Source organism: Folsomia candida, unplaced genomic scaffold, assembly GCF_002217175.1.
Source record: "Folsomia candida strain VU population unplaced genomic scaffold, ASM221717v1 Fcan01_Sc012, whole genome shotgun sequence".
Classification (NCBI taxonomy): domain Eukaryota; kingdom Metazoa; phylum Arthropoda; class Collembola; order Entomobryomorpha; family Isotomidae; genus Folsomia; species Folsomia candida.
This window is the reverse complement of record NW_019091204.1, coordinates 1,856,658-1,867,661: the sequence shown is the minus strand read 5'-3', so window position 1 is coordinate 1,867,661 and position 11,004 is coordinate 1,856,658. Positions and strand designations below refer to the sequence as shown.

General features: G+C 38.1%; 2 protein-coding genes and 1 long non-coding RNA gene across 3 annotated transcripts; all 3 read left to right on the top strand.

The window, feature by feature from the left end:
* The first annotated feature begins 931 nt into the window (after window positions 1-931).
* On the top strand, window positions 932-3,908 carry LOC110855277 (trypsin-7-like). Its single transcript, XM_035856199.1, has 7 exons — window positions 932-1,081; window positions 1,139-1,310; window positions 2,447-2,579; window positions 2,678-2,774; window positions 2,843-3,003; window positions 3,591-3,669; window positions 3,748-3,908. Exons 1-7 carry the CDS (start codon window positions 1,024-1,026, stop codon window positions 3,807-3,809), a joined length of 762 nt encoding a protein of 253 aa, XP_035712092.1. The 5' UTR covers window positions 932-1,023; the 3' UTR covers window positions 3,810-3,908.
* A 409-nt stretch (window positions 3,909-4,317) lies between these two features.
* LOC110855416 lies at window positions 4,318-5,893 on the top strand. The gene is made up of 2 exons (XR_004835956.1): window positions 4,318-5,479; window positions 5,578-5,893. It is a non-coding gene; the product is annotated as an uncharacterized LOC110855416 (long non-coding RNA).
* A 743-nt stretch (window positions 5,894-6,636) lies between these two features.
* On the top strand, window positions 6,637-10,777 carry LOC118437231. The gene is made up of 3 exons (XM_035856118.1): window positions 6,637-8,539; window positions 9,150-9,441; window positions 10,014-10,777. Exons 1-3 carry the CDS (start codon window positions 8,415-8,417, stop codon window positions 10,491-10,493), a joined length of 897 nt encoding a protein of 298 aa, XP_035712011.1. The 5' UTR covers window positions 6,637-8,414; the 3' UTR covers window positions 10,494-10,777.
* Window positions 10,778-11,004: the final 227 nt, after the last annotated feature.

Sequence of the window (11,004 nt, the reverse complement as noted above, 5' to 3'; positions counted from 1 at the left end):
AAATATTTTGGATCCCAGCAGTTATGAACTAAACCAGGATGCAGGAAAATTTACAAAAACAGGTTGAGCAAAGTCCTGGTTTTTGACGATGAGATCTAGGTGACTAGTGACCCTGATAATGAACCCGGACGTAAACATTTTCATGCAACTACTCCAGCAGATAGAAAATACATAGATGGACTAAAGCCAAAAGCAATCATTCCAAAGAAAACCTTGGTTTGCCATACTGCGGAATACGTTGGATTAGATATGAACAAATCAAACAACGCTCCAAATGTGCCTCAAATGCGTGATATTGATAGTTTCTGGACTAATTGTAGAAGACAATATTCTAATGGAGAGAAAAAGCTTAAAACGTTCTGCGGATTTCGAAAATTTGGGCCAAGATCGCGAAGGACATTGCAGTAAAGTTCGGAAAACGGCTCATGGACAGAGCTCGGAAGAGTCTAATCTCCACAGGTTATAATGCGATAGGAGATTGTCTTAAGGGAAAAACTATCTCATAGAACTATTAAGCTTTTGTATAAATTTAGATCCTTTGAAATATATTCAATCATAACCAAATGAGAGCCGTTTTTCCATCAGCCCTCTACTTTTCGGATGCACTTTAATTTGGATACAGTTCAGGGTTAAAATTGCTTCGTAAACAACTTTCCCTGAGGCCTTAACTTTGGGGTCTCTTGCAGGGCGTATTACTAAAGATACAAATTTGAAATTTTGAACATTCGTTGTCGTGACGTTCAATAACATGTGTGCAAAATTTCGTGCGAAGTGGAACACGAGTTCACAATATAAATTGCCTTTCAACAAAATGTGTAAACACCTTGTAGTCCACACACGGTCCGACCTGCCACATAATTATCAGGACAGAAGTGAAATTGCCATGGCACTTAAGTCAAACTAAAACCATATAAATTCCCCCACTTGTCGGCTCTGCAAGTCAGTCATTACTTGACCATTGTACAAGCCAGAACTGCTGAAATTAATAATACACTTGGTATAATTTCCCAGTTATACTTTGCCATGAAACTATTTGCCCTTGGCGTCATAGTGTTTATCGCGTTATCGGAGAGTGGGGAAGGTAGGGTAATATGAGACAATCTTTTTAAATAAATGTATTCATTGTTTGTTTGACCAGGTCACCCAACCAGTTTTACCATCGATGGTAAAGGAATAGAAAACAATGTTCAAATTGTTGGCGGAGATCCAGTGGACATAGAAAATTATCCATATCAGGTTTCCGTTCAATCCTATGGATCGCATATGTGTGGAGGATCTCTCATTTCCCCAAACCGTGTTCTGACAGCGGCGTAAGCACATAAAATATTTTATACGATGCTCCCAACAATGCGCTAGTTTCAGTTCTACAAATAATTGGGGGACAATATTTCAAAGTCTCAAAACGCAAAGTCCATATTTCTCCGTTGCTGTTTGGATTTGAATTTATAGAAAAATCAGCATGTTTTGAATCAGGTGGGGCAACTTGGTGATACCGATCGCGCAAAGCAATCTTGCAGCGTTGTTAGGCTATCGTACATACTTTCAGTGTTTCGCGACCACTTGCAAGAAATGCACTAAACTACTTACTGCAACGACTTTACTGAAATGCACTAAACTACAAGCTAGATGGCGCTACATTTCTTACACTTTTTGTTTACTTTACCGCGCAAGACATGAAATACTGCGTACTTTCATAATAATTAAGTATTCACCCAATGACAGACAATGACACTTTCCCTTCTCTTTCTTTATATATCCCAACACCGGACCGACCACTAGCAAAAACTTACCATTATATAAATGCACACATACACTTCTACTCTCACGCCACTAACCCACATCTGCACACTCCACGCACAACACAGTAATCACTAATGAGTAACAATAATTTCAAACGGAAGTTCAAAGGAAAATTCCCTATGTCAGACTACGGAATAGGAAGTCAGAGGTGAATTTAGAATTTCGCCAAAACAAATTTTGTGAATTTCGTTTTGATAATTTCAAAAAATGCTCGAAAACCATTGTAGACAAAAAAATTAGGAAAATTTTGGTGAAAACCGCATTCAAAAATATTGACCCCTCTTCGCGCTAGGGGTCCAGACCGAGCGATATTTTCGACTTTGAGCTCCTCCCACTCCGCAAGGGGGGCAAGTTGAGACGGGAGACTGCCACCGTGGGTTTCAGAAAAATCAGGTCTACGAACCCTGAGAATCTCGTCCAATTCAAATTTTTTTCTGTCTTAAGAAATTCCGTTTGAAATTGTTGTTACTCTCATATTAGAAAGAGATAAGGAACTCAAACTGTTTAACCTTTAATAACTCATAATTTATGCTCCTTTATGGGCCCGAGTGGCCTAAGAAGGATTAATAAATCATTTCAAATTCAAAATTCATAATAATTAAATATTCTCAACTGATTAAATTATCAGCAAGATTTAATTCTGAAGGCATTGCACTGATGGACAATCCGCAGGCACCCTAACTGTCCGAGCTGGATCGTCTTATCACATAGCAGGCGGGCAAGTTCTCCGGGTGAAGAATATGCCAGCATCCGCTCTACGACTCAGTACTTATGACTTATGACGAGTCAGTCCTGATCGTAAGTGTGACATGAGGCGTGAAACTAAATCTGAACCACGATATAATTTTACGTTATCCGTGACAATAAATTATTTCAGTTAGAGTCAAGTTTCGTACTTGGTCCCGCAGTGAAGACAATAGCTCTTGCTTCTTCGAGGCCAATTGCCGGAACAATGGGCAACGTCACTGGCTGGGGTTCTTGCTTATTTCACAGTGAATTGAATTAATACCTTCTTTACAAAAATTCGATAATTTTCTTAAAGGATATCTTGAGCCGACTGGGCCAATTTCTGACCAACTGCAAGGAGTCCAGGTTCCAGTGGTCGATCAGTTACAGTGCCTGGTTGCATATGTTCCTTTGCCAATAACCGATACGATGATGTGTGCAGGTTACCTCGGTGAAGGCGGGAAAGATGCTTGCAAGGTTAGGTTACAAATCGATGCGTGTCCTATTCTCTGTTTCAGAATGGCGGGGGGCTACCATCGATGACTCATTACCTCGCGTCTCATTGTGCCCCGTATGCCATGTTTCCTTATGGAGAACTTAAAATTGACACTACGCTGTCAGTTTGTAATTAAATTAAAAATGTTAATAATTTGAATCCTCTATTTTTTTCTTACCAAATTGTTCAAGACAGATTTTAAGGAAAAAAATCCTTAAATGAGGAAGGAAATTTTTTACCAGAAATCCCTCTAGAACAATTTGTTAAGAAAAAAATATAGAATGTTTTGAAGTATTAACATTTAAATTGTATTCAAAACTGGCGGTGGCGTGTCAATTTGAAGTTCTCCATAAGGAAATAAGGCACACTGAGACGCGATATGATGAGTCATCGATGGTAGCCTTAATCAAGTGGGCACATGCTTCTGGCGCGTAAAAATTCCGTCCCTCACCCTTCTGAGAGACAATGTCTTTTTTATGCCAAACTTCTATTCCAAATTAGTTCGCAATTGTGTGACGAGTTAATTCCAGATATGTAAAATAAGTTGATATTTGACTAAAAAACGTAGGGTGACTCAGGAGGGGCTCTTGTCGTTGGATCTGCGCAAGTTGGAATTGTAAGTTGGGGAAAAGGTTGTGGATACTACAGTAAGTTAACTTTGTCGCGTTGAAATCAATCTTAGGCTTTTACCCTACTTGACTAAAATTTATATTTCTTTGCTCCAGGGTATCCCGGGGTTTACACGTATGTTGGGAGCATCCTTGAGCACATTAAAAATTGTGAGTAATTTCCGTTCGTGGGAAATGCTAAATTTTGTCGCAATATTTTCTAAAAAAAATAAAGTGACATTAAGCAATTACTCCTAGCCTAGGAGTCCTAGGAAAAATTTGCAATTTTATACATCTCCAAACTTGTATTCTTAAATTGTGGCACCGCACTAATAACGGGTTAAGCTATTCACGTTATTATTTACTCAGCACTGTGTGCAGGGTTTCTGCGGGTCTCTGGACAGCCGATCCTTTACAATACGTGCTAAAGCCATATTTGAAATTAGCCTGGAGGTGTTTTTTTCTTGTGGAAAATCGAAAAATAAGACATTTTGGTTCTTTCACATTTTTCGAAAAAGTGATCGTGTGGCCTGTTAGAAACCATTGAAATTTTGCCATTTAACATGGGTGTATACGTAAAATAGCAAAACTTCAATGTTTTTTAACAGGCCACACCGTCACTTTTTCGAAAAATGTGAAAGAACAAAAATGTCTTATTTTTCGATTTGCTATAAGAAAAAAACACCTCCAGGCTAATTTCAAAAGTGGCTTCAGCATGTATTGTAAATGATATGTCCAGAGACCCGCAGAAACTCTGCAATGCGTGTGAACTGCCCCAATATGAGACATTGGCTTTTCTCCATTTTACACAAAGGAACATTGCATTCTCACTTTTTTTCACTTCATCACCTAACTCCTTGTTACTCCAGCAACGGAGAAGTCAACTATGCCAAACATTTTTTTTATGTAACCTTGATGAAAATAATAATGCGACGTAATATGGAATGTGGATTGATGGGTACATAAACAAAATCTTATATATCTTGCCGCACAAACCAGCGCCATTATGACAATTTGCAACTTGTGCCAAAATTTTTTGCGAGCTTTATTTTTTTGCTAACGTTGCGAACTCGAAATTAATACCCTCATTATTAAGTAGCGCAAGCTACTTTATGCGATCGGTTAGGTAGTCTGTCTGTCTGTCCGTCCTTCCGTCTGTCAACACTATAACTCGAGAACGCGTCAAGATAATCGAAATCGGTTTGCGGCATCATACATATGAGCCCTGGGGGAGGATCCCGTAAACTTTTGGACCACACCCCCTAGGCGCCAGGAGGTGCGGTCGCGGTGTGATCGGGGCAAAATGAGATTTATACCGCAAATTAATCTATGGATGAAATCCAGTTAAATTAAATTGTTTTGGCTTAATTTCGGCATTTTTAGGGCGATATGCAAGAAATTTGGGCAAAACATGTTTTTCGGTGTTGTCGACATGTCGCAATATGGCGATTATGGTCAACTAGAGATAATTATTTTATCATTAATTAATTGATGTTTGGGCACTATTAAAATATGGCTCGGAGAATTATTCGTTTTATTTTGTGATGCATTCTCAACATTATTATGGCTGGCACAAATGTGCTCATGGCATCTAGCCATTCAAGGATGATCCACCACTCGCCTAGACCAACCAAATATCCAAGGGCATCAGGATTTGTGTATTACAGGTAGAGACCTTCTCTTCCTCAGGCTTGAGTAAATTTTGTACAATTTTTTTTAGAGTGTACTGAATTACCGTAAAAACTCACATAGTAGCTGGGGGCTACTATTTACAAAATCGGTGGCCGGGACTCGGCTACTATTTGAGCAAGGCTACTATAGGACAACGGCTACCATTTGAGCTTTTACGGTATATGGGATGAATGTTCAAAATATTATTAAATCGTACATCTCTCTCCATATTACAAGTATTGAAACAACAGTTCCGCATCTTGCAAAATTTTTCAGGAACTGGAAAACTGGATTGGGGTGGATTCAATAAGGTCGCCATGCACTTTTTCATGAAACAGTCCAAAAAATTGCAGGATCAGTTCATCCACAAACACGAAATTGGATCCAGCGACTTTGAGACTCCGCCAAATAAGTTGAATTAAACAAATATTTTAAACTTCTTTAAGAAGGCGGAAAAGAGTTGTCTTCAGTACTCCAAGGCCAAGTACTCAGCTCAACTTATTTAGAACTATAGCTTGCTTACATTCTTAGATTTTCGTTAAGATTGATACAAACAAATAAATAAATTGAATTTAATCAGCAGCATATAACATTATTGGAACGAAAGTTGCTTGTCGTTTTTAATTGCTGCTTTTTTAAATAATCGCATGGAGAGTAGAGATTATATACTACTCAACATCCCTTTCAGCGTCTCAGACATCTAGATTATCAGCTGGAAATGTCTGTTCACATCGGCAGTGAAAGCATTTTTCGTGCTACGGAAGTGAAAGCATTTTTCGTGTTACGGAAGTGAAAGTGGAGAAAGTGATTTCCATATGAAAGTCGATAAGTCACTTATCCATGATTTGCTCTTTATTAGTGCTAACAGGAAGGGAATTTAAAGTAACTTATTTGGTTGTTCTTATCCGGCCGCATGAGGGAACGAATGGGTGTGCCCCCCTTGGACGTGGTTATCGTTCTGCTGAGGGGAAGGGGACGCTAGTTTGACATATTATCTTTTTGTTACAATGTGTTTTTTTGTTGTATGTATTAAAAATTTGTCATTTGGAACTATGCATGTGTTCGTTTATCAAAATTGATCGGGTACAGAATATATTCACCAAAATTTATTCAGTTCTGGAGTAAGTGACGAAGTTGATTATTAGATTTTATACAGGAGAAAGTTTTATAATTATTCATATCGGATTCATACGTCGCACATATCAAAAATATGGGCGCCTAACCAACTTAATAGGTTATGTACTCACTAAAAAGCGTCAAAACAAATAGCATTACTAAGAATAAAAGTATCTAAATGATAAATGTATTAATCGTTTAGCACATATCGATTAAACCATATCAAATATGCAAATCGAAAGCAGCCCTTGAACGTTGACCGACCTGAACATAAATACAAATTGGATATATTTATTGATCTAAATATTTCATAAATATCAATCCAATATACACTGTAAAAAAAATTGAGTAAAATTGCCACCAAGATTACTATGGAGTAAAATTTGCTCCGCCAAAGTTAAAATTTACTTAAGGTTGAGCAAAAATCTTTCAAAGCTGGATAAATTTTAACTTTTATTGGGTAACTTTTACCCAATAGTTGTCTTGGTGGCAATTTCACTCAAAATTTAGTGAATTTTACGCGATATTTTTTAGAGTGTAGGGATTGACATTGATAGAATCACCTTGAGTGACATGGACAAGGTGACATGGATATTTCTATAACATACACTCTCACAAGTACTTCAGGCACACAAGGGTGTACGTTTTTTGTCAGCTTGTCGACGAGAATCAAAATTATTTCCAAAAATTGCTACCCTGTTTATTTTTGAGGATGGAGAAATATTTAAAACTTACCACTGATAGTTTTCGGTCGCCATCCCTTGGTTTAATTTCCGTAATTCTGGATAATGAAAATGACGGCAAAGTCAAAACCTTTTATCGACGGTGCAGTAGTGGCAACCCGAAAGAACGTGAAGTGCACTGTCGTAATTCTCTCGTCAAGTTCGCAACTTCCCGCGATTTCCAGTACAAGTTTCGAGTTTTTAAAAAGAACAGCTCATCTATTTTATTGTACAAAAAATGACGTAGATCATAATAGTGATGATGGCATCACCTGGATAAAGGATTTTGCGTTTCATTGCCGTTTACCCAATGTTGATACAATGAGTTTGGAGGAAATTGAATTTGAAAAATTATTTGGAATTAATTCGTGTGATTTCGATCGTACAAATTTCCACACAGGAAAAATTCTCTGGGTGGTTCCTTGGCATCATGAAGCTCTGGTTAGGCAACACTTGTAAGTCTCAAAGTTTATGGTATGACGTTGCCCCGAAATCACAAAGGTAGCTGAACCGTACTTGACAGGCTTCCATCCCTTTAGAGCCATAACAAGTACCTGATGTATGGTAGGCCTTGAAACTTGCAAGTAAATATTTTAGACATACTTCCATGTCAAGTCGAAGTAAATTCCTTACTCGTAAAATAATTTGGGAAAAACCGTAAATATTTTACTTACTTCTCGGTTTTGAGTATGAATATTGTTCAAAAGTCAGATTATGTATTTGACTAACCCGATTAATTCATATCTGACAAATTCTTCATGTGAACCCAGAATGTTAATAGTTCTAGATTTCCCAGGTTTTCAGTCTTCCTAACTTTAGCCAAACATAAATTTCTGCTCAACTGTGACGATCCTGTATTAAATTTATATTTGTTTCAGATACTTTTTCATAATTTCCATAAAGAAATGATTATGTTGTGTAGGCTTAAACCTATATTTCAGAAGAAACGGGACTGACAAGCACTACATTTTGGCCCCAGTGTTGTCCCTCTCCCAAAAACTCAATGCCACCTTAACCCCCGTGATATCTGACACTTACGGAGGAAAGAACGCCACGACTGGGCGATGGACAGGGATTTTCTCCCACATACTTTATAACGAGTGTCACCTCACTCCATGGTTGACTCTGACTCTGGACCGAGCTGAGATCTCGGTACCCACGGTCGCCCTGATACCCGAAGGACTCAGTTTTGTGACCGGACTCTCACAGGAGGAAGGTTCCACCCACCTGCTGGGCGTGGCTAGAGACGGGATTGGATTGGAATTTGCCCTGTTCATGACGGCCTCATTTTTTGTGTATGCCTTGCTGTTGACGAAAGGCTCGTGGAATGAGTTTACAAATGCGTTGGCCTTTCTGGCGATGTGTATTTTCGAGTTAAGCGTGCCCAGAAGTTATTACAGGTGGGAAAAATTAAACGAAACAAATGTCGTTGTAAATACACTCTTAGAAAAAACCCACGGGGTAAATGCACTTTTTGCACCGTACGAAGTAATGTTTACTAAATTCAGGGTAAGTATAACGCTAGATTTAGTAAACATTACTTCGCATGGTGTAAAATGTGCATTTACCCCGTGGGTTTTTTCTAAGAGTGTACTTAAATTCCAAAATGTGAGATATATGAAATTTTAAGTAAATTTTATTAAGGTTGATTTATGGTTACATTTCCTCGTTAAGGCTCTCTTGGATGACGCGTAATCTCACCGTACCCCTATCCAATGTATTTACATGCCGTTTCTAAAATTGTATCAACTTCATGAGTTTTAAGATAAATAGGACTTTTGAAATTTTAGTGTAAAGCTATTTTTAGCAAGACCTTGCTATTCTAAAAAATTAGTTTATTCATTTGCCATTTTTTGTAAAATAAATTTCCTCGAAAACTCATGAAGTTGGTGCAATTTTAGAAATTGCATTTAAAGACATTGGACAGGGGTACAGTGAGATTACGCGCCAACGCGTCATCCCAGAGAGCCTTAATTTAATTTTTAATATCGAGATATTGTTTTTTTGCAGCAAATTCTCTAGCAACCGCTGCTCTCGGTTAATTCTGACGTTTTGGTTTGGTGCAATATTCGTCATAAGCTCTGACCTCAAGACGGCATTCATCTCTAATCTGACGAAACCCGAGCTCAGCCATCCCCCGGCGGATTTTGAACAACTGTACGAAGCCAAAGAGTACAAAATTGGTTTTGCCTCCATGAACAGTACGGCAGAGGGGAGTGCCTTTATCTCCTTGGCGGGTGAAGGAAACCAAATAATTTCTCATCTCAACACCAGAGTATTCAAGGACTTTCCGAATTTTGATGTATGTAAAATTATTTTTCTACAAAGCCATAATTTTTAGGGAATTAATTCCCTTCCCCGAAATATCAGTACCAGAAAGTAAACGTACTTGATTCCTCCCCTATGGTTATGAAGTTGTCACTGCGTGGTTATAGCCTCTTAAGAAAATCAGTAAAGCGCGGTATTGATATGTGACTTTACCGCCTTTGTAATGACTTGGTAATAAGTTAAAAAAAAATACCCGGCGGTACACAATTTAATAATACCAAGTAATAAAATAATTACCACATAGTATTATTTCATTAACGAATCTATACCAGAGTAGTACAACCGTTTAATACCGAAGCGGCAGAGTTAAATATAAATACCGCTCAATTTTTTTAATACCCAGTTTCTAAGAGTGTATCTAATTTATTCAACTGGTTGCAATTTTGTGACCACATTCTTATAAATTTATTTATTATTTAATAAGCATAACCAGTTACTTACAAATTTATTGCTACGTCATCTACGTTTACCTTGGTTCTAATCGTCACCCCATTTCTGAAAGTATAAAATCGTCCTGTCATCTCCTGCTTAAATTTTGATATGTAGGAAGAGTGCTTAAGGATTACTCAAAAAGCACGCCACGTTTGCATGGGCTCCCTTCATGGCCTGATCCCTGAAGCGATTGAGGAACTTGTGACGAATCGAGGCAGGAAATTGTTTCGTCTGGCAAAATCACCCTTCATCTCTTTCCACACGGTGGGTTTCGTAAGTATGAAGATGCCCCACATTCTTCCCACGTACAACAGGATTCTCCTCAAATACATGGAGTCTGGCGTGATGGATTACCTTTGGGAGGGTTACAATGAGCAGAAGAAATCCCTCGGGATAAAAGTGGCGAATGAGAGGGAGGTAAAAAGGCAGAGGTTTCCGTCAGAAGTGGAGTCCGTGCCGGAGAGGGGTCAGGAGATTTACGTCACCACGATAGGTGTTGGGGTATGCGGACTTTTGGCGGTAGTAACTTTGGCAGGGGAAAGGTCTTCGGTGGTAGGAAGTTTTAGAAAAGTTTGGCTTAAGTGGAAGCAATGAAATAAAATTATGTATTATGCTACATATTTATTTACTTGACCAAGAGGGAACTTTGAATGTTGGGTTTACGTAACCCTATCGCTACTAATTGTGAATACATTGGAAATATATGTATTGTCCGCAACCTTGGATAAAAGTAGGTTTGTTTGACAAGGCGACATACATACATAGAGGCATACGAAAATAAATATGATGTAGGTATATTATATGAATTTATTTTATTCTCACATATTTTACACAATTCATTCACCAAATATCCACTTTGTGGGACTTACAGTGTTACATCATCAAAGTTAAATATGTTCTCCTTATAAGTAAAATGAATAAAACAGTTTCAACCAAAACTCACAAATTGCTAGTATTATTCCAAGTCGGAATTTCTAACTCCAGATATGAAAAAATTAGAGGAACAACTCTAAGAGATACGGATGATCCGTAACGGATCGGAAAGTTTTATGGTTTGGGTATAAATGTGCGCGCTATGTAATTAGTCTTGCACAGCTCAAAGTTT

What these genes read in the sequence shown, in the direction of transcription:
- LOC110855277 (XM_035856199.1), top strand. Translation starts at nt 1,024, where the DNA reads ATGAAACTATTTGCCCTTGGCGTCATAGTGTTTATCGCGTTATCGGAG. An exon ending in GTTATCGGAGAGTGGGGAAG is followed by an intron (nt 1,082 to 1,138) that starts GTAGGGTAATAT and finishes TTGTTTGACCAG; the next exon opens with GTCACCCAACCAGTTTTACC. An exon ending in AACCGTGTTCTGACAGCGGC is followed by an intron (nt 1,311 to 2,446) that starts GTAAGCACATAA and finishes TTAATTCTGAAG; the next exon opens with GCATTGCACTGATGGACAAT.
- LOC118437231 (XM_035856118.1), top strand. Translation starts at nt 8,415, where the DNA reads ATGACGGCCTCATTTTTTGTGTATGCCTTGCTGTTGACGAAAGGCTCG. An exon ending in GTGCCCAGAAGTTATTACAG is followed by an intron (nt 8,540 to 9,149) that starts GTGGGAAAAATT and finishes GTTTTTTTGCAG; the next exon opens with CAAATTCTCTAGCAACCGCT. An exon ending in AGGACTTTCCGAATTTTGAT is followed by an intron (nt 9,442 to 10,013) that starts GTATGTAAAATT and finishes TTTGATATGTAG; the next exon opens with GAAGAGTGCTTAAGGATTAC.